This window comes from Melozone crissalis, unplaced genomic scaffold (assembly GCF_028551555.1).
Source record: "Melozone crissalis strain CALT ecotype California unplaced genomic scaffold, PUWL_Pcris_2 ptg000045l_1, whole genome shotgun sequence".
Taxonomy (NCBI): Eukaryota; Metazoa; Chordata; class Aves; order Passeriformes; family Passerellidae; genus Melozone; species Melozone crissalis.
Genome location: NW_026535823.1, coordinates 21112716 through 21139020, shown reverse-complemented (window position 1 = coordinate 21139020; position 26305 = coordinate 21112716). Strand labels below are relative to the sequence as shown.

The 26305-nt window shown below is 39.0% G+C and overlaps 1 protein-coding gene across 1 annotated transcript in view; it reads right to left on the bottom strand.

Moving 5' to 3' along the window:
* The window catches only part of LOC128943322 (vitellogenin-1-like), a 42791-nt gene extending 22551 nt beyond the window's left edge, over positions 1-20240 (bottom strand). The window contains exons 1-16 of the mRNA XM_054286220.1: positions 20201-20240; positions 19867-19887; positions 19491-19642; positions 16807-17058; positions 14477-14638; positions 13640-13791; positions 10824-10974; positions 10567-10724; positions 10297-10462; positions 9102-9224; positions 7335-7553; positions 5081-5298; positions 4904-5001; positions 491-615; positions 306-407; positions 102-221 (exon numbers count right to left, since the gene is read on the bottom strand). Of these exons, the coding sequence (XP_054142195.1) occupies positions 102-221; positions 306-407; positions 491-615; positions 4904-5001; positions 5081-5298; positions 7335-7553; positions 9102-9224; positions 10297-10462; positions 10567-10724; positions 10824-10974; positions 13640-13791; positions 14477-14638; positions 16807-17058; positions 19491-19642; positions 19867-19887; positions 20201-20240 (2259 nt within the window). The remainder of the gene's footprint in view (positions 1-101; positions 222-305; positions 408-490; positions 616-4903; positions 5002-5080; positions 5299-7334; positions 7554-9101; positions 9225-10296; positions 10463-10566; positions 10725-10823; positions 10975-13639; positions 13792-14476; positions 14639-16806; positions 17059-19490; positions 19643-19866; positions 19888-20200) is intronic.
* Positions 20241-26305: the final 6065 nt, after the last annotated feature.

Below are 26305 nucleotides of genomic sequence, written 5' to 3'. Positions count from 1 at the left end.
CAAAAACCCCAATCATGGATTTATAAAAGGGAGAGAATGCATGAAAGTAACAGTATTTTAGAGACTTTGATGCTTGGGTAGTGGTGCTTTAAAAATGATACCTGCAGTGCATTTTGAATGGCGTTTTTATCAAGTCCACCAAAAAACAGCTCTTGGCCAAACATCTTCAAGTAGCCTGATGCAAAAGGTTTGTCACTGGAGAATGCCTTCCAGTCAGAGAGCTGTGTGAGAAGATTAAAAAAGCCTGATTCTTCATAACGTCTGAGAAAGCAATATCAGAGATTTTCTTTTCCCCCAGAATGTACCGTTTTCAGGATTTTCTTGAAGTCATAGTCAGCCTCCCAGTCCCTGTCAGGAGCGTAACCTTTGGCAAACAACTCCTGCAGTCCTTCAGCTGCTATTCCTACCTGTGGGAAGGAAAAGTGCAGGTGCCAGTGGATGATGGTTATAAGAAGGGATTAGAGGGCAAACTGTGGGTAGACCCAATTACCTCCAAGGGATCAGCCACTCTTCCAAGGAAATGTGCCCGCAGCTGGGACATTGCTACAGTTGGAATTAAGCTACCTGCATCATTCAATACCAAATATTTAGCTGCCAGCCCACTCATAAGGGTCTCTGCAGAGAAATAGGCAGTAAGACACAGCACAGTTAGTTTTTAGGTCAGAATGTGCAGATTATATCTATTTATTAATTTAATAATCAATATCATATGAGCAAGACCAGAAAACTTAGCTATAAAACTGATGTTCTGAAACAGTTATAAACAGAATATTCTGAATTTTTTTAAGTAATAATAGGCAAAGCTACAAGCTCACTGGTCACTGCATGGTGGTTATACCATTTTTCCAGTTGCTTTTGCTATATCATAGAATCATAGTATGGTTTGGGTTGAAAGCAATCTCAAGGATCATCTAGTTCCAGCCTCCTTCCATGGGCACGGGCACTCTCCAGTAGACCAGTTTGCTGAAATCTGCATCCAACCTGGCCTTGAATACTTCCAGAACTGGGGCATTCACACCTTCTCTGAGCAAGCTGTGCCAGTCTCATCACCCTCACAGTAAAGGATTTCTTTGTAATATCTAATATAAACCGATTCCCTTTCAGTTTGAATACATTCCCCTTATCCTGTCACTCCATGCCTTGTGTAAAGCTGCTCTCCAGGTCCTTTGCACGCTCCCCTCAGGTGCTGGAAGGCCACAATTAGGTCACCCCAGAGCCACCTCCTTTCCAGACTGAACAGTCCCTATTTTCTTAGCCTTTCCTCATGGGAGAGGGGTTCAACCCATCTGATCATCTCACTAGTCCTCCTCAACACTTGCTCCAACAGGTCCAAATCTTTCCTGTGCTGAGGGCCCCAGAGCTGGATGCAGCCCTGCAGGCGGTGCTCACAAGAACAGAGGAAAGGTGCATAAATTCCGCCTTGTCCTGCTGGTCAGGCTTCTTTTGCTGCAGCCCAGGACACAATTGGCTTTCTGGGCCGCAAGTGCACGTGGCTGGCTCACGTCCAGGCTCTCCTTCTGCAGCACCCTGAGTCCTTCTTGGCAGGGCTTCTTTTGATTTGTTCATTCCCTAGCCTGGATTGATATGGAGGGTTGCCCTGACCCACGTGCAGCATCTGGCACTTGGTCTTGTTAAACCTCCTGAAATTCCTATGGGCCCACCTCGTGAACTTCTCCAAGTATGGAAAATATGCCTGTCCATATCATTTACATCCAGTCACACTCCGTAAAATCAGCTTATGAAATGCTTTTACGAGACGTCATTTAGGGCACCTTGACTAAGGAGATGAGAAATGAAAACAGATTTGCCATCCTTTGCTAATAGTTCAGGGAAAGTGATACAGATGTCCTGTAAGGACAGATGGTGAGCTATAGATTTGTCTCTCAAATGACTCAAAAACTACTTAATAAATCTAGTCACAAATGCTGTAAACCTCACATGAAATGCACCAGTTGTTAAATTATTGATAACTATTGAGTGAACTTTGAGCAAACAATTTGTTTCTATTTATTTCTCTATTTAGATATATCATCCATAATGTTCTTCAGTACAGATAATCAGTGCAGAGCACAGTCAGGAATTCTTCCCAGTTCTGGCACAGTTAGATTCTGTCCTGTTTTATGAGTTAAAGTAATCCCTTTGCTTTTCTAAGTTTCCTTAGGTTTCAAGAGAAACAAGGCTGACTGGATTCACAGGCATCCTTGTGCTTCCTTCTAGCACTCCTCTCCTGTTCCTACACCTTCTGGAGAATAGGGAAATATGTATGAACTGTAATTTTGCCAAATTGCCTTCATTGTTTTGCTGTATGAATGTACTGTGCTATCCAAAGTGCTGGGCACTATCTACCTACAGCATATGAGATTCAGAAACAGCCCCTGCAAACAAGACACAGGCATTTATGCCACCCCACTTTTGACAGAGGAATAAGTGGAGAACTTTCAGTAGATAGTAAGGATGATCCTATTAAAAAAAACCAAACAAACAACCAAGTGGTGCCACACCGGGACATTATTAGTGAGTTGACAGAAAACAGAAATGTGAAGACTAATTTTTCTCTGCATGAGCTTAGCCAAGGCAATGCCAGGTGTTTTCTGGACAGGACACTAAAACTGAGGCACAGTACTTAAATGAATTTGTTAAATTTTTTATGTTCTTACCACAAAACCAATAAGTTAAAAAGTCCATGGTACTTCCTGGTACTCAATAAGAAGTATTGCTTAAAAATTAATAAATGATTATATAGAATTCATTGACTTGAAGAGAGCAGGAATATTTTCCACACCTCAGGCATTACATAGTGCTAATGCTCCAAGAATATATTTGCCATTTCACCATAAGAGTTTGATGACACCTGCATATATTTGATTAATGTCTTACCCCAAAGATGGGGGAAAGAAAACTTAGTGAGACAAGAAAGCAGTCTTTGGTACATATAAACATCAGCATACATTTAACTATGTGAATCTGTGCATATTAAGAGTCAGATTCTCACAGTCCTCACACTGAGCCACCCCTTTGATTTCAGCAGCAATGTGTAGAGCATGAAGCACTATTTGTGGTGGTCATGTGTGACAAATTCCAGAGCAGAGATAGATTCAGCTGACATTATTTCCTGTCATTAAAAATTCAGCATCAAGCACCACAAAGATCTGCAATGCTGGGGGCAGATTTTTGTTTTTATCAAGGAAATAGGTACTGCGTTATAGCCGTCACTATGGTAACTCTTCCAGAATGGACTCACAGAAAAATATTTTACCTGTGGCTACTGGAGACAAATCAAATTAGAAATCCTCTTCCCATGCTAGTGTAGTACAAGATTGACTTAATTTAGCTGAGTTATGCAAGTCTAAGATTAGCATGTGTGAGAAAAGGATCTTGGTTTTTATTTTTCAGGATGAGGACCTACCTATCCATGGTAGCCAAATTACTGACAATGGTCTTCACTAGGAAGTAACAGCAATTCCCTGATGTACTGCATTTCCAGGCTACAGCCAAAATAAAGTACTCCTTTAAATTTCACATAGCCTCCCTCATACATATTGCACCCTTCTTTCTCACTGTGTGAAAACTTAGATGGCTTAATTTTAAAAGCAAAAATTAGAAGACAAAATGTTTGTCTAAACAAAGAAACACATATCTTCATATTAACAGAAAATGTATCTATCCCTGAATGTATTTTAAGTAGCACAAATATTCACCTGGTGTATATTAGTGACTGTGTTTCTTTGGACAGTTGCTGTCTCCATGATTGAGGCAGCAAGGACATGTATAAAAATATATGCCTGTAATTCTTAAAGAAGGTATCATATTTATTTCTATTATAGCACACATTAAATGGCCATGTAAAACCCACAAAACTGGGGCAAGACAACAATAAGATTTACCAAAGTCTTTCAAACCACACCCCTGTTTCCAAAAAGGAGGCAGCAGCACTTGTACACTCAGCACTGTGGATTTCAGATGTTTCAGAGTCTCTTAATATTGATTGCTTTGAGATACCAGTGAACGACAAAAGTTCTGAAAACATCCAACTCCTGATAGACAAACAGCGTGCATAAGGAGACTGTGTTTGGAGATATAATCTCCCAAGTCTACCAGACACATATGCCAAATCACTGAGGCTGTCATGGTCATTTACATAGAGGAGTTGCTTAAAAAATCTACTGAGAAAAGTAACATACATGGAAAATAGGAAAAGCTACAATGTGGCCCAATAAAACATCTCTTCTAATCTGGTCCTTCCCTACTTTAACTACATTTTTATTTGTAACTCTGATGTAACTGGCCAGTCTCCAGATACCATACATGGATCTGCTCATTGTAGTAAAGAATCCTGGTAGGAAGATGCAAGAAAAATCTTTAGACAATAAACCTGATGTAGCTGATCCTGGGTGCAATAAATTGTCACATCTGAATGTTTTCAGAGTTTTCTGTTTCACTGGGCACAATTGTTGGGGTGAAGAGTATTTAGCATCACATTTGGATGCAGCAGGAGTTGTAGGTGTTCAACACTGGTAGAAATTAATCCACTTCAGCAGCAATTTAGGTCCCTTCTGTTTGTTTGGTGCTGAACAATGGTATGAAATTGTTAAGCACCACTGAGAATACAGCATTTGATACAGGAGCATGTGCCTCCCTGACTAATGAAAACGGAGGGTTAGAGCCCCACAAGCCCTCTGGTAATTTCATGCTGGCAGTGTACAATGCAAAACACACAGGGACATAAAAACTCTTCAAATGGAGGATCTGAGATCCTCATATTTTTTTCACTGAAGATAGGTAAATACGGAGGAACAACATGCAGCCTAACAGCTGGCTAGGAGAATTTTGCTCTCATACTGTACAATTTTTTCCCCCACATATTCACCAGTGTACATTTTCTACAAAACCTTCTGGATCTTACCTTTAAAGATGCTGAAGCGGAAAACCTTGCTGAACTGATATCCAGACCTGTCAAACTTGGGACTTAGAGCTCTCACAGCCATCCTGCAGGCAGAACCCCTGGAAAAGTTCAGTGAGCACATTAATATTCCAGTTAGCTTGCAACAAGTGCTTCTTCTAGGAAGGGAATTTTCCTTACAGCTCCTGAAGATCTGGATCTGTGCTTCTGCCCAGGGCCCTCAAGTGAGAGTAGATGAAACTTGCCACTTGCATGCTGGGCTCCCTCAGCACAGCATCAGCTAATGTCATCACTACTGGGAGACCTGGCTTGGTTTCAAGTAAAACCGCTGCAGCCAACATTCGGATTCGAGGATGAAGTTTTTGATTCAGGAAAATCTCAAGGGTAATAGCCTGGACCTGAAAATAATAGATATATCCAGATTTACTGTATGTTTGAACATTTTGCTAATAACCATCCAACAGCAGTGAATTATCTGTTTCATCAACAGCACAGTAAAAATTTGGATTAATTAATTATAATGGCAAGAGTGTGGTTTCATAGTCCATGGGCTGGAAGGGGCATTATGGTAATGTAGTCTGACTTCCTACACAATCAAAGCCAAGGAACTTCACTGGATAACTTCTACATCAAGTCTTTCATCCTTTTTTGAGCTATCCCACTCTAGGTAAAAGAGACTTCATGAATCCATTACATACCTGGAAGTGATTTCAGAAATCATTTATCCCTCTATATAAAGGTACAACTTATTTCTAATAATGTGATCTTCTGTGGTACTTTCTGCTAAACAATAGAATAAAAATGAAACAAATAAAACCCAATTTATTACCAGAAATCTCTATGCCATATAGGCCGCTTAAACCAAAATTCAAGGCAATAAATGTAGTAGTACTTGTGGTTGATGTGTTTGCCCTCAGCAATATTCACTACCAAGAACAATTTTGTGCTGGAACCTTTGCAGTTTCCAGGGGGGCACAGGAGCCTTTGGCCCTAACTTTGAAATGGATGTGGATGATATGCCCCTGTTCTGGCAGCCCTTCTGCACAGCCCTGTCCTGCCTGGGAGAGAGCACATCCATGAGCTCTAATGAGGAATGACCCAGGAAACTTCAGCAAACTTTGGAAAAACCCTGATTGGTTTTATGAATTTGGATAGGTTGATTATCAGATGTCAATGTAGATGAGGTGACAAAGATGCAGTAGGCCTAAATTTTCAAATTAAACAATAAAAAAGGCCATGAATTATGTACATTTAATCCAAATATGGGTGTGTGCCTAGCTGCAAGACAGGAATTGAATTGTTTTTGGAACAAAAAATAAGTGGCCACAATCATTAACTTGTTCCAGATCAATTTTCCCCAAACAAAATGCATAGGAAATGAAACTGAATGGTCTGGGGCACCTGTGGAAAGCCAGGCCAAAGAATAATCAGAGATGCCGTGTTGGTCTCAAACATCAAATTGACTTTTTTTTTCCCCCAGAAAATACTTTAACTTCTACCCTTGCAATTCTCTCCCTTCCCCCCCCCTGCACTTCCCCATCCAGCTCCTGCACACCACTAAATTGTTTCTTTATTCTTTTGGTTAAAAGCATACCCTGGCTCACTATTGTCTGTGGATCAATATATGCACTCAAACTGGGAGGCGCATGCAAAAAATGAGTATAATGGAAACACTGATACTGATTAGTAGGTGAATAGTTAATGAAAGCTTTTATTTTACCTTTTTATATTAAGAATTTACTTATATAAAACAAGACATTTCAACATCAGGAAAAAGATCTTGAAAAGCTTGAAAAGGTTTCCATTTAAAAGCAGATTGCTTCCAAATGAAAACGATTGTAAAGTGATGTCTGTGGTACACGAGAGTGTGCTGGGGTAGGCATTGTATGTGAGATCTAATAATTATCTCAGTCAGGGACAAAAGTCACATTTAGTAAATGCTCTGTTTATGACTTAAGCCCACACAATGTCTGTAAATTTGTAATTAGGATGCAAACCCCTGGTATCTATTTACAATAAAATCTGGTCTTGAATTACGATTAGATGTGACACTCAGTATTAAATGTCAATTCTCTGAAAACCTTGTTTTGTGGTTCTCTCACATACCAAAGGTGAAGTAGTACTAAACACATTTGGGTCAATAATTTAGTTTTCTGTCTAATGTCCTTGGAAATGAAATGCTTGCAATGGAAATACCGATTTGTCTTCAACAACAATGAATGTGTCCTTTTAATGGGATTTTTTTTGTTGCAGTCTGAAATACTGGAGGTTAATGTCAAAAGAAATAAGACATGCCTACCGAGGAATGGCTAAGTAGTTTTTTTAAAATAACGTTATCTTAAAAAAAAATAGATCTTTTTTTTCCCTCATCACCCATTATCTGTTAGCAGCTTTGTAAGTGGAAGTCAGAAGGGCAAAGGAGGCATTTTCTTACCATTTTGGAGTCTTTCAGGCCTATGTTTTTCAGGGCCATCACAGCAGTCACACGGACCCTGAGTGGCAAATCCGAGGCAGCAGCTGCATATCCTGGCAAAAACTTCTTGATGTGCTTGATGCTGGCTGGATGTCCTACATTCCCAAGGGCTTTCAAAGCCAGGGAAATTTCTTCTGTGCTAGACTTGCTCAGTGCCTCTCCTGCAAAGCCATGAAGAAGCTGAAAAAAGAAAACAAATCTGTTGAGTTCAATTCCAGCTCTTATCTATATTCCATCCACCAGACTGTTCTGGGGTTTGACTTCTATAATTTCAGTTTGTTCAATTCATTTATTTTAAATGTTTTCAAATTCTTATTTTTCCTCATGAATAGAACATTTTATTCATAGAACAAGTGTAGCTGCACTGAACAGCTTCTTCTCACTATACCTTAAAGTTACCAAGTAAGATTTTTAAAGGAAAAAATAACAGCTTGGACCTAGCGTCCACTGCCTTTTAAGGTAAGCTGGTAACGCTGAAATAATGCTGCTTGAGCATCTCTCTCTCTCATGGTTGAAGACAGGACAGATACGGTTAAACCTTCAGACCCTTAAAAAAGATTCCTGAAGATCAGGATAGTGGTGGTGCCCTTAACCAGCTATGACAGCCTCTTTTCAGTGTGGATTAATAGATGAAAAATGAGATCACTGCCAACAATTAGGTAATTTTACAGCCTTCATTGTAAGCAACTGGATCACACTTCCTTTACTATGGCAAGATTAGAAGTAGTCATCTGAAGGCTGAATAAAAGCAAATAACTAAATCCTAATAGATAAGTTTTAAATTATAAGAAATGGCTCTAAAAAAGCAACTGAGATGTTAGAGAATAATTTCAATACCGACTGCGCAGTTTAAAATAACACATTTGAGATCCCTTCATGGTGCAGAAATAGTCTACTTGGTATTACTGATCAAATGAAAGGACACTGGAAATGCATTGAATAAGCCTAAACAATCATTTGCTTTGGGAAAGAATTTTCATTCTTTGACACAGGATTTCTCAGATTTAATTAGCTCAAGAGCATTGGTGGTGATTGCAGCACAGGAGACCAATGTAGGAATGTTGGCCATGCCTATGTACTGCAGGAAAAACATCATGTCAGGCATGCAGTGTAATTTGAACTCTCTGCTCTCGCTGGGGATGGTGGATTGATGGGTGCCAAAGACTAAACACATATTTCTCTTTCCTTTGCTGTTACTGGCTGAGTGGTTGGCTCCACAAAACTTGACATGCATTTTTAGAACTGGGAAATGCTATTCAATGACTACTCAAATTGTTTTGAGGCCTGCTGATTAAAAGCAGTGTAGAGCGGGGAGGGTATTACTGCTGTTATAACAACCTTATAGCCTATATTGATGACTGGGCTCTGCTTCTGGCTAGGATACATTAATTCTGACAAAAAACCTGGGCTTTTGTATCACTTAGTTGATTTATAAATATACATAATGCCTATATTTAAAGTATTTTTGAGCAATGTCACAAGACTTCATTAATAATTGGCAACAAAGCACTCAGAGACACTCAGATAGAAAGTGTTATGAATTGTTTGCTCCTTCCTCTCACTCTCTTTTGTGTGCTAATCTAAAGATAAAAATGCTGTATTTAACCAACTGGGGTTCCTTTCCCCAAAGGAAACGCTGTAGTGAAGCGAAATACAGCTTTCTGAATAATGAAGAAAGAACTCAAGGCTTAATTTTTTCTTTTAAATGATAAATAACCCCGTGGTTACCTGGAGACACTCGGAGCAGGAGTCTGAGGAGGAGCACTGCTTGTGGCACAGGGACGCGTAGCTGAGGTGGCAAACCTTCCCAAGCACGGAGCTCGAGCGTGGGCAGTGCTTCTTTACTATGAGCTGGGGAGAAGGCAGCTGGTTGTTACTACCATTAATGAAGAGAAACATTATTGAAAAATATGGTTCTGCCTAATGGAAGACAAAATCGGGCTTTTGATATTGTTTTTGTTGATGGATTTTCAGTTAATCTGTGGATAGTGCTGTATTTGACACTGTAATTGTAAAGTAACACCAAGTAACATCTGGAAGGCAGATCTGTCTCTTTTACAGTGTTTCACATTTAAATTAGGCATAGCCTACAATCCAAAGGGAAGAAATCACCCAGTCATGGAATGGAAAAATGCACATTATTGAAGAAACATTCATCATGTTTTGTGATTGCCTCAGCTATAGGTACAATGAATTTGAGATTTGTTGTGAATGGACCTCACTGCTTGGGTAGAGAGGAATATCTTTTATAAATGTAGGAGCTGACAGGAGGCACCAGCCCACTGGTTTCTTGTGTGGGAAGCAGAGCACCAGCACACAGTAACAGTTGGGCTGTCAGGGCTTTCACTGGGGGAAAAAAATCTAGTCTGGGGTTCGTCATCTCTACTTAGGGTAGGCAGAGATAAATTCTTGCATCTGAGACTGGATTAAAGCCTGTGTACACAGAAAAAATTGCAAAAATAATTAGACTTCCTCCTACATGGCTACACATTGACATAATTTCCTTGGTTTTGACAGATCTTCTCAGATTCACAGCCATCCTTCTAGGACAATTAAGACAAATACGTGGATATAACAAATATGTATTTCTTGCTCCCTTGTCTTTGTAAACAGTCAGAGAACTAATCTGATGTAACTATAAAGTACATTTGGAAAAAGAGAGACTAAAGCCACTGTTTGCAGCAATAACCTCTGTCCCTGTGGGGTATTTTAGTCCTTATTTCCCGTTTCATTCCGGACTCATTTTCGCCCTTTTGATTTGCATTCTCCTCCCCTTAAGACACGCAGGAAACAAAGCCCTTTCAACCTCGCTAGAGAATATAAAACCTTTGTAATTTCAAAGTCTTTGCTATCTTGTCAAAGGAATAAATACAACAGATGCTAGAATCAGGAGGGTGGTTTGAGAGTGTTTAGAGGATCCCACCGTTGCTTCCTCCATCACATCCTGAGTTGGAGGGCTGGAGTGCAGAGCCACAAGCACTGTTTGAGTCACTTCCCAGCTGCTGAGCTCCTGCCTCTCCATTTTGTGCCGCAGGAACCTGAGTGCTCGGTGGCTGGCCACTGCAGGGATTATATCCAGAATGTGGCGCCTGCAATGGGAAAGGCAAGCAGCATTTTCCAAGTCTGCCTCTGAACACAGGGATCCCAGAGGGTCTCCACAGAAGCAGCACCGCACCACCTTTACTGCCTGTACCTGTAGGCTGGCCGACTGGAGAATCGCTTCCACACCGATTCGTAATTCTCCTCGCTTGCTGCACGGAAGAGCTGCAGGAGCTTGAGAGCTTTTGCTGGCGCATCATTGGGAAGTTGCTCAGAGGTGGCCTCTACTAATTCTTGAAGGCTTTCCTCTATCTGTAGAAAGATGAAAATGCGGGAAGATCACATGCATTGTTTCCCACAAGCAGGGATTTAAATCTCCAACAAAGAATCTGTCTAGTTGCTGGGCTTTACCTCATTTTCCACATCCTTTATTTTGAATAAGTGGACAGGAAGCTGAAGCAGCTCACTGCCAAACTGATACTGAAGAGATCCACGATTCTGGTACTCTTTTGATGGGACCTCTGCCTTCTGCTTCTGCACGTCAGTCAAAACAAGTTTCTGCCTGGAATGGAGAATGCCAGGAAAAAAACATCACAAGATTCAGGCTACAAACTAAAAAAAACCCCAACAAACAGTAATCCTGCTTCGCCGTACTGCAATGCAGCTACAAAAGGTTTTGCTATTGAGGGTATTTGCAGCCAGATGCATTTGGACATGCTGCTCAGAACCAGGCTCTGAGGAGGTGCGCACTTGCCCAACAGGGCTCAGAACAGAGCCAGCCTTTGCCTTCCTTTGGGAAAAACTGGGCTTGAGAATTTATGGAAGAAGAGGGAGGTGAGAGGTTGTGGCCTGAAGAATATCACAGAAAGTACTTGCTGTGGCTTAAGGAGTAAAAGATGGACTCTAGAAAAACACAGATGGGAAACTTGCTCAGAAATTACAATTTAATTTAAACATTTTAAGAAGTTCATAAAAGCTGTTATGTGTCTGTGTCTCTCCTGGAAGCTTCAAATGGAATTGAAAGTTTTTAGATACAATAAGAAATGCTACAATCTTTTTACTTGAACTATTACAATTCCCTCCCCATTTTGTTTGGTAAGCTGAATATCCTGGGGACTACAAAAGAAGGTTCTCATGAAGCTTTAAATTGGATTTTAAAAGAAAAGGGTCACATAAATTCAGTATTAGTCTTTGGAAAAGTGCTCGACCTTTTGAAAACTTTTTAAGAATCAACAAACCTTCATCATTTGTTGTTAAGAATAATTCCAATGAGAGACTGTCTTTGTAAATATTTGCTATCTTTTTACATTTTCAGCTAAAGAGATGCAGCCTATCCTACCAATTATGTTTAAAATGGGTCATTTAGGACACTATAATAAAGTTAGGTATTTGTACTGAACAACTGAAAACATTCCAAAAGCAATATTGCTGTACTACAGAGTCTCTCGAAATCTCTGTAGAAAATTGGTGTGTTTATTTTGGAATCTCTATGATCTTCTGTATCATTTCTATTCACTCCTTCCATATGGATTGCAGAGAACTGCTGCAGAAAAATAGCATATAACTGCTTTACAGACAAGCCACTGGAATTTGAATAGAAACTGCTACAGAATCAGTAGAGATTTTTTCTCTCTTGAAATTTTATACAATATTATTGAAAGGGCATTTGGGTCACAAAGTATAACATCAGGTACACTCAGGCACATTTAACTCCCCCTTTCAAATCCTGATGAATCTATTATGTCTTCATTTTCATTGTTTTGGGAAGAGATATATCTGCCTAGAATAGATGAGAAAATGCTGTATTCTAAAGAGAAGAGCAAATGAATGCTAAAGATGGGATTAAAATGGTGAAACAGTAGTGAAATCTCTCTTGGCCTTGAAAGGTGCTGCAAGAGTCTTATGCTGAGCAGGTCTGAAAGCTCAGCTCCAAGTGCCTTGATAGATTACTTTTTTTTAACAGAGAATGCATTGTGGAAATAACTTCTGAAGACTTGAGTGAGATAGTCACATCTTCCCAACTATCTTATATTTGTCCCCTTCAGCTGGGTAATGATAAAAATGCAGAGAAAATGGGAAAAGTAAAGGTACTATCCTTCTGAAAGCTGAGAAAGACCTTACTGAAGACAATCTCTACAGGCTGCACAAGGAGAGTGTAATGCACCATAAATCCATTGTCTCCAGACTAATGCAGACTCAAAAATCCCCATAATTTAATAAGAACTGCAGGTGTGTCTATCTACACCTTGATTGTGTAAGACATTAAAGCCACTTTCACTGTTTTTTTGGGTTTAGTTTTGTTTGGTTAGCCAAATGGAACAGGTTCTTATTATACACATGAAGTTAATCAGTCAGCTACTGACACAAAATTTCTGATGCTGCTGTTTCCAAGAGATCCTTGCAGAAGCTAATGGAGCAATGAAGATTACAGCAGCTGTAGGGTGGGATCAAAGAACACCTTCTGCACTGCGACATTTATGCAAAAAGCCTCTCCCTTCAGTAGGGCACTCCTATTTCCAGAGCCCATAATTAAAGTAAATTCAAGTAACTGAAAATTTTTCCAATAAATGAATTTGATAGATGAAAAAATTTCAAATACTGAGAGTTTGAGTGCTTGAGCTAGGGACACAATTTCATAGAAAAACTTATTTGTGTTTTGCCCTAAATTTCTTTAAGAAATATGCAGAATGTGCTGTGAAAAAGCAAATGCATTTAACATGTCTTGTGCCCAATTGTTTTGCAATAAAACCCAATTTCCTATCAAGAAACAGTTTTGGTGGGAGATTTGCAAGCTGCCCATGGTATTTAGGAATCCAGAGTCTTATCTAGGTTTTTTGTGAACTAGTCTCCAAGGATATCTTACTGCATTATTATTTTCCAGGGAACTCTTTTTCCTGAGTAACTGTCTTTCAGAGTATTTTGCTTCAAATATATTAGTCCACAATTTCTCAGATGGAATTACATTTGTTTTGGCTTTTATGGCATAAATCAAATATTCCTGAGAAATAAAATAGTCAAGTCCTGCCAAGTTTAGCTAACAAAATTTGGATAGGGATGTGCATGTTTCAGATTTACAACTAACAGTGACGGTTGTTTTTATGAGCTGTTTGGGATTTTATGTAATTAAGTACTGGCAAACAATAGGCTGTGGAAGTAAAGGATTTATTTCTCTTATAGCCCTTCACTCAGGTTACTGGGTTGCTGAATTAAAGCAATATGTACAGTACCTTGCTTCTACAATAGCATTTCCTCCTGTTATCTCGTTGAAAGGGGAAAACTGGTGAATTTCCTCCACATCAGCTTGTGTAATTACAGCTTCACTACGTGAATATTTAATTTTGTAATTGTAAGTAGCAGTTGCACGAGAATTCTTGTTCCTCTTTATAATACAAAAAAAAAAAAAAAGAAACAAAGAAAATAAAAAGTCATTGAGCTTTGAAATTCTGTAACTAGAGGCTATTACATCACCCACTTCAACTCATTTGTTTTCCAGGGCTGTTTTGTTCATTGGCCATAAGAGCAATCAATGTGAATTCTGTGCACTCACTTCCATGGGAGAGGTCAGGCTCACTGCCTGTCTCCATTACTTTTACTGCTAAGAAGTGTTAGCTGCTTTTTCCTTTTCCCAAATCTAAGTAATTGGTCATTCCCTCGAGAAGCAGACACATTTTTCTGAGGAGAGCAGCTGCATAAACCACTCAATTTCAGAGACAGGATTATAATAAAGTTCAGCAGTACCTGTCTTGAATAGCAGAAAATGGACATTGTTACTATTTTTTTTTACTCAACAGAGTAGGTGAACTAACTCATGCTGATAATTAATGGTTTCCAAGCCAGCTAGCTTGAGCTAGCTCAAGTGTGCTTGCAGTACATTACAGTGGGCAGCCCAGCCTCTGCTTCTCTGTGGCGTCATTTTCGTACAGAAAGAAAATATTGACAACTGGATACAGCAGATCTGATTTTCCTCTCATTTTTAGTATTTAAAATTAAGAGATTTTGTGGATATCAAATGGTGTTCTGCATAAGAATTTAAAATACTTATACACAATACCACTCTGATTTACCTGCTGGCAGGTCTTGCATGGATGAGTGAACGCTGATCCTGTGACAATTTGAACTTTCTCTTCACAGCTGTCCAGGTCCTTGGATTTGCCCACATAGACTACGCTTGCTCTCTTGTTTTCCTGGATTGTATATGTTGTGTTACAAATACCTCCAATCCCAGCCTGGCAAAAATGAGAACAGGATCAGAGAAGGTCACTATTACGCAAAGCTTTTCCTCACCTCATGAAATTTCCTGTTTAATTCTGCATTTTCAAAATTACTAATGGAAGTGAATGATTTATTTTTCTTTATATTATTCAGAAGCAAAATTGCAATGATCATTACTTTCTTCTCTTTTTAACAAGTATCATTTCCAGTAAGCCAAATCAGAGTTACACTGAGAGAACCAAATCTCCCAAAAGTTTCACTCAGAGCCTCAGGAAACGGGAGTAATAATTTTCAGCTAGAGCTGTTGATGATGAAATATGTTTTGAGAAAATATTAATAAAAAAATGTCAAAATAATTTGATCAGTCAGAATGAAATCTTAACAGTAAAGTATTTCAAGGCTGGAGATGGCATTCTGCCCTCAAAACTTGCATTTACAGAGAGCTTACAAATGCCTGTGGAACAGGCCTTGCAGTATCAGGTGATCTGTCACAATATGACCAGCAATAATTAAAAAAAATTTCAGGATAAGAGTTTTGATTGTGGGTCTTCTTGAGTTCACAGTTTTAGCTGAGCTCTTAAATAATATTTTGAGCATTTACATTTATAAGAGCTTTTAAGTCTCCACAGTCAGTGAGATTTTTGTAGAGGAAAAATGCTTGATTGCATTTCAGGAGGAAGAGCTATTTTCCTGATTTTTTTATTATTGTTATTTATAGCATAGCTAGTGCAGAGACCAGCTCTGGGCTATGTGAGAGCAGAGAAATGCTCACGTGGTGTTTAGGAAGGAAGATGTATCCACTTCATTTTCAGCTTAACAGAATTCCCTGAGACACTGTGTCTTTGGTAAAGGCTAGAAATAGGAATTGCCCAAGATTTCTGGAAGCCTTGCACTCTGCAAATACAAGTGTGGGTCTCTGCACTCGGCAGGGTATGGTAGAGACATCCAGACTTTAAATGGGAGAATCCAACCCAGAGAGTTCAGTGGGATGGAGCAGACTTCTACCAGCTGAGCTTCACAGCTTTGTGCAGTTTATGGCCAGCTAAGACACCCTGAACCCACAGGATGGGATGTGCACCTTCCTGGGTTAGTCCTTTAAACCTCTCTGCAGCTCAGATTTTGGGACTAATAATGTTTATCTTCCTTTGCAGAGTGACTCAAGATGGTCAAGCATGGGTGCCAAAGCTCACTAATCAGTTGCTGTCTGAGAGAAGCAAAGAAAACTTGGAAATTATTCCAGAAGGTGAAGTCACATCTATTGCCTAGCGGTGAGAGTAGAACATATTGCTAACTGAATTAGAAAGAATTAAGATGTGAAACTTGATATGAGAAAATAGCGTTGCAGAATATCCAACAACACCACACGGATTTTTACGGATTTTTATGTGCAGCAAACAGCGTGCAAAAAATTAAATCATCTAACTCCTTTCCCAGAAACAACTCTACTTATGTAAAAATAAATTAAAAAAAAAATAGAGTTACTCTTGTCTATAGTTCCAATAAAAATAACATGAAAGTATAATAATTTAGGTTTTTGCCAATCTCTGAATTGAATGTAGTGTAATCAACGTAAATATGGTTTCACAAAAACTAAACACATTGCAATTTCTGTGGTGAATAGTAATATCAGATGATTGACCTTGACTAATATATTAAAACTTGAAAAACAGTGGAAATTTCAACAGAGCATCAACTGCAACTGTCAAAGCTGTTATGGTAATGTTATGACATATATACTATTTTCTTCCTAAAAGAGGAGCTAGAAGAGATTAAGGTATATACGATTGGTAGAAAAAGTCAAATTACTGTTATTTTGACTTTAATATGAAACTGTATTTTCAAGCATGTTTTATACAGTGTTCCCATTTTATGTAGGCTTCATCTTTCACAGTTTACTTTCTCTGGAATCACAAGCCAGACTTTCCAAGAGTTTAATTCTGCAAATGTATTTTCTGAAATACTTTCATCAACCAGCTTAAAAATATGCTCTTCTGTTGTTCTGTTTAAGTACATCGCCACCAAATGTTGTCCCATATGAAACTTAATCATGATGTCCCAAGCTTAGGTCTTTCTTATAAGTGAATTTCATGTCAAGGATGAATACGGAAAATGCAGTAGAAGACTCTGAAATGAAAGTTTATTTATTTACAAAGGCACCACAATGGCCAAACCCAAAACTCACCTCCTGCAGACTGTATGAATTCTGCGCCTTCTTTAAGCTCAGCTCCAGCACGTTCACAATCCCTCTGTAGATGTTCAGCCCATCATCCGAGACAGAATCAGGAGCCATAATGTTCCCAACGTGGCCATTGCTGTACTCAAACTTGATGGGGCTGCTGAGCTGCCCAGTGAGGACCTGGGTCAGTTTCAGGGATCGGGAGAACGAGCTCTCGGGCCAGGCACCGTTGTACTCTGCGGCTTCGATCGAGTGAATCTGGAACAAAGGGGGAATGAAACTCCTCTTTCAGTTTTTTTCCCCCCAGTTAACTTTTTTTCAATGCACACAAGCATCTAGAGCTTCAATCACATCAAAAATAAGCTTTTAAATAACACAAAGCTTCTTCAAAGGCGAAACTTAGAAGTTGTCATTTAGCATAACTAGTGTTGATACACATATTTCTGTATATAAAATGAAAGAGAGCACTGCAAATGGCTGATATTTCCACAGCCACTGCACTCTGTTCTGTTTCACAGACAATCCATATTGCCAAAGGTTGACTTGTGCAAAGAAATGAGCCAGAGAAGAGCCACATGCAGCAGGTTGCTACCCAAAAGTAGTGTGGAAGATCTGCAGGAAATTGCAGGAGAAAGTTAATGTTGCATAAAGCATCATTAACTCCTGTTGTGAACTCTGTCATTTCCCTCACAGGGGTCACAGAGCGCAGGCAGCAATCTGAAACTAATAAACACATGGCCTCTAGGCCAGCCAGACATGCAGAATTAGTTTGAGCAGTGGACAGCAGGTTACAGAAATTGTCCTTCCCTACACGTTTTGCTGTGGAACCAAAGGCTGAGGCACTGGCTCCAGCCCCACTCTGCACTTCACTCTCCAGCCTCAACACAGGGCACAACCAAACAAGTAGAAACTTGTGCTAAACTATGCATAACTTGAAAAATTCCTATCCCAGAGAATGGGCATGTTTAGCTTAGTGTCTCAGAGGACCCTTCCCTTCTATATATTTTGACAACTTAAAGAGACTTTTCTCTGACACCTCAGGCTGGTGATATGGCGCAAGACACGGATTAATTTCTCAAAAAGCCACACAAACTAAATCCTCATGCAGCAAATCACTGGAGACTGCACTTTCATATTTATTTGTGTTATTGTTGGTGGAGATCACTGCCAGTCCCAGTAACTGAAGCTTACAGGGAAGGCTGTTAGAGAGTAAATCCCTCATGCTGCCTCTTGGACATGCTTCTGGCATATTGCACACAGGCAGGTTTGGAACTGCTCTGCAGGGTCAGGGCGAGGTAGTTTTCCCCAGCCCTTGGGGCCCAGGCAGGACTTCGGCTGTCTGCTTGGTTTTGAACACAGCTGGCAATTCTTACTTGTTGGTTTGTGATGAAAAAATTGTCAGCTGGAAACTGCCCAGGGAGCACAGCTTTTTGTTTGGGCTGAATGCGAACTAGTAGGCTGCAGATGAAAGTTTAATTCCCTGAACCATCCCTCCAAACTGCCTAATTTAAATATAACAGCAGCAAAATAAACTTTTCCCAGAGAAGAAGGGAATAAATGTACTATTTCCTTTAGCTTAGAACTTGCCCAAAAAGTTATGCTTTCTTTCCTCTTCTCCTTTCCTTGCCTGAAATTATTTCTGAAATGGAAACTTTTCAAAAATGCAGTAACACTTGTAAAATTATGTTAGAAAGTTTTAGAGAACAGGAATCAATTTTTGGTGAAGGCTCACCCTGGCACACCAAGAGCCATTTAGGCAGGAATGAAGGAGGATGTGGGATAAGGACAAGACTTCTTCTGCCTCTTTTCTGATAGGGAAGCTTTCTACTCACCACTCCAGATGTGTGACTCTTATTTCCTTGGCTTTTTTTGTTCTGTAATCCATCCCCTTACAAATGTCATGGAAAAGCAATATTTCCCATCTAGATCTATTATAATTTGAACTTACAAAAATACCAAATAACAGCAGGCTAATTCAGGGTGGAAGGCTACAACATTTACTAGACAGCCACCAGTCTTTTTGACTTAAAGTTTTCAATAAACCAAATTAAAGATTTCAAAATAACATTTTTCTTCCCTGCATGCACAAGGCTAAGTGAAGTTTGTGTAAAGCAATTGAGGTGTGCATTTCTCTACAACCATTATAAGCACATATAGGCTTCTGTTAAAGACAAAAGCGTATTTCACATAATCAAACCCCTCAGTAATTACTCAGCAAGCAGTAAAAACATGCAATTGAGGATGACAAAGAATGTCACTCAGGATCCTTCAGAAAAAAGAAAGATTACATTAATTATGCTAAATATTGAATCACATGCAACTACTGTTGCATGTTTTATTGCCTTTTGTCTGCTGGTTATGAAATCAGTTGATTAAATAATCCTAGGTTGTAGAGTTTGAAACAATTGGATTGATCTAGTAATAAATAATTGTGCATTTCAAATTACATTCCATTGTTTCCCTGACCACAAAGCAGAAGAAATCCTTCAAGCCCAAGGTTGGCTTGAGCTGAGAATTACCTTGCAAAGTGCAAATAGAATTTTAGGGCACTGTATAAAAAATAACAGTGTTAGTTACATAATCCCTGAGTAAGCACAACACATGAGGAAAGCTAATAACTTCACAAAAGCTTAAAAAAGAAGCTAAGTATGATGAGAATTTTACCTTTCAAATTGAACATATTTTCTTACCCTAATGAGACAAAGTTTTGGCCCAATACCACTAATTTCCACTTTACTTTTTATTCTTATTCCAGCTCTTGCAAGTCCTTTCTCTGGAAGTCCACTGAGAAGCGTTGTTTCATAATCAAATGTATAAACCTTGTTTTCACTGAAATCGGGTTCTGCAAAGAAATGATTCCCATAAAATATTATACACAATGTACAGAATATATTAAAGTACCTGCATTAGAATGTTTGGAACAAAAAAAGACAAATTTGTTCATTTTGCATTGCACCTGAACTAAATTAGCTGTTGTAAAGCTATATTAAACATTGATACACTTTTCAGATTCTATTTTTAATTTCACTCATTATAATTATATTAGTTGATAGGAAAATTACTTACGGTAATTAAGATGCTGGCTCCCTGAAAGAGAAGAAAAAATAGAGGAATGAAATGACAAAGAAAAAAAAACAACCCTAAAATGTGAATGTACTGTAGTATAAAAGGCTATATCTCATCTTGCACATATAGCATAACCCTTTCTAATTAACTTTACTTCCATTTCAGCACCAGCCAAATGCCTTTTTTTTTTCTTTAAACAACAAAAGAAGTAATGAAATATTTTTTATACAACATGTTAAAGTTCACATCTGCCAGTGAACTATATTGAGGTTCTGAAACCTTTTCCTGAATATACAATTTTAAGTTGATCAAAGCACATAAGTTAGATACTTACCCACCAGGGTTAAAACCAGGGCTAATATCAAGCCCCTCATGATGGGGATAAAGTAAAGGTGAATGTGATGGGTTTCTCTTTTATAAAGGCATGTGATATCACATGTTTGTTTTGGCACATTACTTTGACAAATAAGTGCATTCTAGAATGCATATTGATCAATCAAAAAATAAACATTTCTGAGGTCATAAATGCTGACAACTTCAAATCACCTCATGAGTTCAGCTACCTTACTTTCTATATAATTCACTGTGTTTGTGAGCCTTTTGAAATTCAGCAGGACACCTTAGCAGCTATATGCTGGAAAAGATTTAATTTTAAAAATGTCCTGCTTTCTATTTTCCTCCATTTCTCTACATTTTATTTATACAGTAAAAACCCCACCAAAATTTAAATTATCCAAATATAGTTCCTCCATCATAACTGAAATAATTTATCTTTCTTCTGGTCATGTCTTCAATCTCCTGCTAATTTATTCTTCATAAGGGTCACTGCTTTGGAGATAAACCTTGCTCACACTGAAACTCTCCCTTTAGAGGAGAATTTGTGGTTGATTTCACAGATTTAGGCTCGAGACACCTTACAGCTCATGGGCATGCAATGAGAAACTGCCTTTCTGTGGTGTTTACCATATCTTGCTTCCCACACCTGGAAAGACAAAACTTGTCAGTATGACCATCACATTAGCCTGTGCTTAACATGAAAGCTTATACTAAGAAAACAGGAGAGAAATTATTCTCTTTGTTTATAAGAAGAATCTAATAAGAAGTGAGTTAAATTTCCAGAGGACCTCAGTGAGTTGGGACCATTGGGAACTTCTCAGTAGGTTCTCATGGGGCTTTTTCTGCTGTCCCACTAGGGGAAATATATCCAGAATTTCCCACTCGCAGCAATAACATTTAGATCAATCCTTGGTAAAACCACGTCAGGAGGGAGTTTGCTCCCTAACTTCAATTATATGTATTTTTTCGCAAGTGTTTAACATTTACTTTGAATTTAAACTTGTCTTTTGTTCAAATGATACATTAAATATCAGGTAAAAACCCACCTGCATACAAAGGTTACTGAGGGGGCAGGAAGGAGAGCTCAGGAATGTCTACCTGGTATTTCCATGAGGCTGTGGGAGGTGCAGCACAGCAAACACTGCACTGAGTCAGGCAGCCAGGCTTTATCCACCAGGAGGTGATCAAGGATTTCTCTGCTGGTGCTGTCCATCAGGGAGGAGAAGGGTGAAACCTAAACCCAGGTCCTGAGGTCTTCTCCTTCAGGCCTGGAGAGACATTTACTGCAGGCCCTATCAAACAGTGCTTTACATTATTTCTTCATTTACTTGGAGTGATTCCACCTGACTGAGGAATAGTGAAGTTCATTATTGTAGTGCCAGGGCACCTGGGCTGGAGTCAGGGATGCAGTTTCATGGTCCCTCTACCCCATCATTGCTCCACCAGGAGTGAAAGGAGGGCTTCTTCACTACCAAGACCTCATGAAATCTTGAGGATTTTAGTATCTCAGCTTTCCTTCATGAAGAGAGTGATACAGAATTGTATGGGTAGTCAGACCTTCCCTGAAATGAAATATGTCTAGTAAAATGTTTAAGTATATAGTAGACATATGAACCATTAAAATAGATTAATAATTATTTTTGGGTCAGTGTGAGCTCAGGTGGTGAAAAATTAAGTGTACACAGATTTCCTTGATGTTTTCTCCTAAGATGCTAAGTCCTGTGAGCTATGACAAGATACACCATGTTTGTGAATCCTGTGAAATTCAGCAGCATACCTTGGTGCTGTGAAATGTAGTCAGAAACATCCTTACAAACAGCTACATGTTTTGCAGCCAGCATGGAAGTAAATGCACAGCAGCAAAGTAATACTGTAAGCGATAACATGCAAAACTCCTGCTCCTCTCACCCTGCTCATCACTGCCACAGCTTGACCTCTGCAGTAATACTGTGCTATCATATTGAGCTCAACTAGCTCCATTCCATAGGGCAGAATGTATAAGATAAAGTACAGAACTGTGTGAGAAAGAATATTTATTTAAACATTGTTATTAATAGCTCATTGAAATACTGTGTGAGGGACACATACATATCAAAACTGAACTACAGCATTTTTCAAGTTTAATAAAAGGTTTTATATTTAAGGCGTAATATGAATAAATTTGTTCTAAATGGATAGTGAATCTACTGCATTTCTTTTTTCTAATGAAGCACACTGAATCTAAGCTTACAATCACCATGTGGATACCTGATTGCAAAAATAACAACTATAATAATTAAGACGGTGCAGGCTGCCATTTTCTCTTCATTTGCAGCATGTACTCTCTCTTTGTAATAACTCCTCTCTACCCAGGCTTGTTTCCTTGGGGGAGAAAAGAAAGTGATCTCAGAATTGTTGTACCCATTATTACTTTAAAGGAGCTGCAGAATAAATGCAGTAAGTAGAGAGGAGACACAGCTAGAGTTTGAGGGTCACAGCACTGAGCTCTAATCCTTTCTTCAAAGTAGACACACCATTCCAGCTAGTTCTGAGGGAATAAACAGGAGATCCATCACTTAAGGGAAATGGATAAAAGGAGGAAAGGTAAGAGGTACACTTTTTAAAGGCAATACAATTTTTCTTAAACATTCAACAGGTCATGTTAGTGAGCAAGAAAATACATGAAAAATAAATAATCCACAATCAAACAGGTCCTCCACAAACAAATCCAAGTGCCTAATTTAGTGGCAGAGGAAGGAAATTTAATGTGGGCAGAGGCTTTATACACAACCTGAATCTTTTCCTTTTTTTCTTCTTTTAGGCATAAACAATGAAGAAAAGGGATTGTTAAAAAGCAATAGGAAATACCTTGGGATTTTTTTTCTTTTAAAGAAGAAAATATATGGTGTTGAGTGTTACAGAGAATGTGATGGCTGTATTAGGAGTGCAGTAATAGGAGGTAGACTGCTTTGATTTTACAGGGCACTTGCACCATAAATGAAACATGAATACAGCCTAATTAACCTGATTAGAGCTATTGCTTCTACACAGCAATTGTCTTTACATAACACATTCTGCTTGAGTAACAGAGTCTTATTATCTGCTGTTGTACTGCCATGGATAGCTCTGCACTCTCCTTGTTCTGTATTCACATTGCTGAATTATGGTGCAGAGATGCCATTTCCATCCTGCTAATGTATAGCCTAATGACAAAGCAGAGATTAGCCAAACTGCTCCCAAGCAACCACAGCAGGTTAAAATAGATATAACCAGTTGGCTAGGAGAAGAGATTTTTAGCCTTCAGTTTTCCTCATTACAAAAGATTTTTAAAAGGAAGCTTCACACCTATTTCATATTTAACATTCAATCCCTGAATGTTTTGCTCAAAAAATTCAGCATTTGTAAGAGTGGCACAGCCTCCAAGATAATGTTTGATATTCTCTCCAGAGACATCGTCTAATGAATGAGGATGTGTTCAAGGCTGGGCTAAATTGCCATATGCTTATTCTAGTACATTCACAAAGGGATTTTTTTTTTCATTAGATTGCTTTAAAAGGAGCTTTGGGTTTTCTGGGGTTTTTTTTGACTGTTTTCCCAGTTTGATGCTGGCACACCACCACTGGAGTGATAATTGTGGGAATTGGGTACAAAGTTTAAAAATTAAAACAGGTAGAAATGCTATATATATGTTGTCTAGCTTCTGATATATGCATGGTTTGAAAGATACTGTTGGTCTAGATTAATAGAATAGCTGTAGAATTTTATTTTGATAAATTAGCTTTTTGCTTTTTGCTGCTAAGGTAAAGACACATTTTGGTGCATTTTTTGAAGTAGTTGTTGGGACTGTTCCTAAGGCCAAGTGTGCATTGCCTGTCATTTCCAGATAAAAGAATGAAAGTAGAAAGAGGAGTGGGGAATCTAACTCTGACATCCTCAATCTGAAAACAGATTGTTTTGATACGACTTAGTTTTACTAAGAAGCTCAAAGGTGTTTATTTGTATTCAAATATGGAAACACATTCTGAAGCCTGACAGTCCACCACCATGGCTACCATCATTGGCTCATCAGCCAGCATACAGATTCAGTGCCTTCAGGGTTTGCCCTCCCCTTTCAGGCTATACTATTTCCCAAGTCATTCAGCAGGGTTAAATGTTAGACGACTTGCATCTGAGGCTTGAGTCACATCATGTTTGAGGACTGGTGTTTGCTGTGTAACTCCATTGCACTAGAAGATAACTAATAAGTTTATCTTAACCCTTAGGCTTCATGGTCACAGGGTGATTGGCTCCGGTGGGGTTGGTGCTGACAGGAAAGCAGGCAGCCCTGGAATTTAGCCGTGTCAGGAGTCCAGCTCAGTCCCTTTGGGGATGGAATGGTGATGGCACAGACAGGACACAGAGCTCTGAGGCCTGCAGTGCCCTGCTCAGCAGGCTGAGGGGCTGCTTGGGGCTGCATGCCTGGCTCCAAGTGCCATGGCTGGTAACTTACCCAAAGGGAAGGATACTTGTGTCTGGTTTATTGTGGTGAACTGTGGCTGTAAAAAGTGTGAGCACTGCTGCAGGGAGGTGAGGAGAGCCCACACCACCCTGTGTGCCTCAGGATGAAAGCAGGAAGAGGGAGAAAACCTGGTTAAGCCAACTCAGCATCACAACCCTTTTTCAGGGGGCACTGAGAACACACAAAACAGCTGCTGCCACTTCAGAATAGAACATGACCCTCTGCTCTACTGCAGGAGGATGCCTTTCTATTCCTGGAAGGACAATGCCCAAGTCAGCTGTGGAAGAATTTTAAAAAGAAGGAAATTCTCAAGGCTTTATTTTTCTTTACAATAGTCCAAGTATTCTGCAAATCTGTAAAACTTCAGATTCGCTTAAGAAAGGAATTGGGCTCGTTGTTTTTTATTTTCAAAGTGTGGAGCGGTAAAAATATATAATGATTGCTCAATATTGCTACTTATATAGTGGTCCTACCCAAAATGTGCAAAATTTTTTAAGAACAAAAGGGAAAGCACTGATTTTTTTTTAGAAGTCAATATTCTCAGGTATAATGATGATTTTTTGTTGTTTCATGGACGTTCATCTTAGTAACATATTCTTTTATATCACAGTACCACTGCAAGAACAGGATGGGTCTGGATCATCCCTTTCTAGTGCCAGAGTAACAGACAAGTTTATGGTGTCAGGAGGAAGCTCACCATGCATTTGCTCTCAGTGCAGAATATGTGAGGTGAGTGATAGCTTAGTTTCACAGCACTGGGTCACTGTGACATTGGGTCATAGGTCAGATAAGATAAGCTGTGTATTATTCCTAAGGAAGGAGCAGATAATACCCAGCCAGTTCAAACAACAGGCATTGACTTTACCCTCACAAAATAGGTAAAAAAGGCAACATCACCTACCAGTGTTTAATGAATGACTATGACTTCCAAAGTATAAAAGGTCTAATCGTATACAAATAAGAAGACACTTTGTTTTTAAGTTAGTGTGAAAGTTAGTTCAGTAATAAATTGAGCACCATGTGTCACCAGTTTAAAAGAAAGTTGCTACATGGCTATTCCCACAACAATATGTATTAATCATCATAATAGTTTCTGTATAAGACAGATAAATGGAGCACTGATATTCATACCTGCTTATCAAGGACTTCAGCACTGGGGTCCAGCATTTCCCATAAAAATCAGAGGGCAAACTAACTCTTGAAACACCTGTGGGTAAGACCATGAAGATTTAATTTAATCCCTCTAGTATAAAGAATCAAGGCTGAACAAATTTGTTCACCCAGGAGAGGTTGGATCTGGATGCAGATCCAGGCCTGCTGTCTTGCACACTTACATAACTGCATTTTCTCCCACCTAGCAGAAAATCTCTTTACCACTTGACTGGGAGCAATTCTAACACTTATGATAAAGACTGTCTTTTCCTGCAAGAAGAGCATATATCACTGAAATTCTGTTCTCCAGTGTGGTATGTGCAGCCTTGATGTGTAACTGCTCAAATTCTATTTTCAAGACTTTTAAATATAAATATAGCAAAAAGTTAAAGGCAGGCCCCTGCTCTCTACTCTCTGTACCCTGCACTGAAGTTAATGGTATCTGTTCATGGAGTTTAACTGGAGCTATATCTA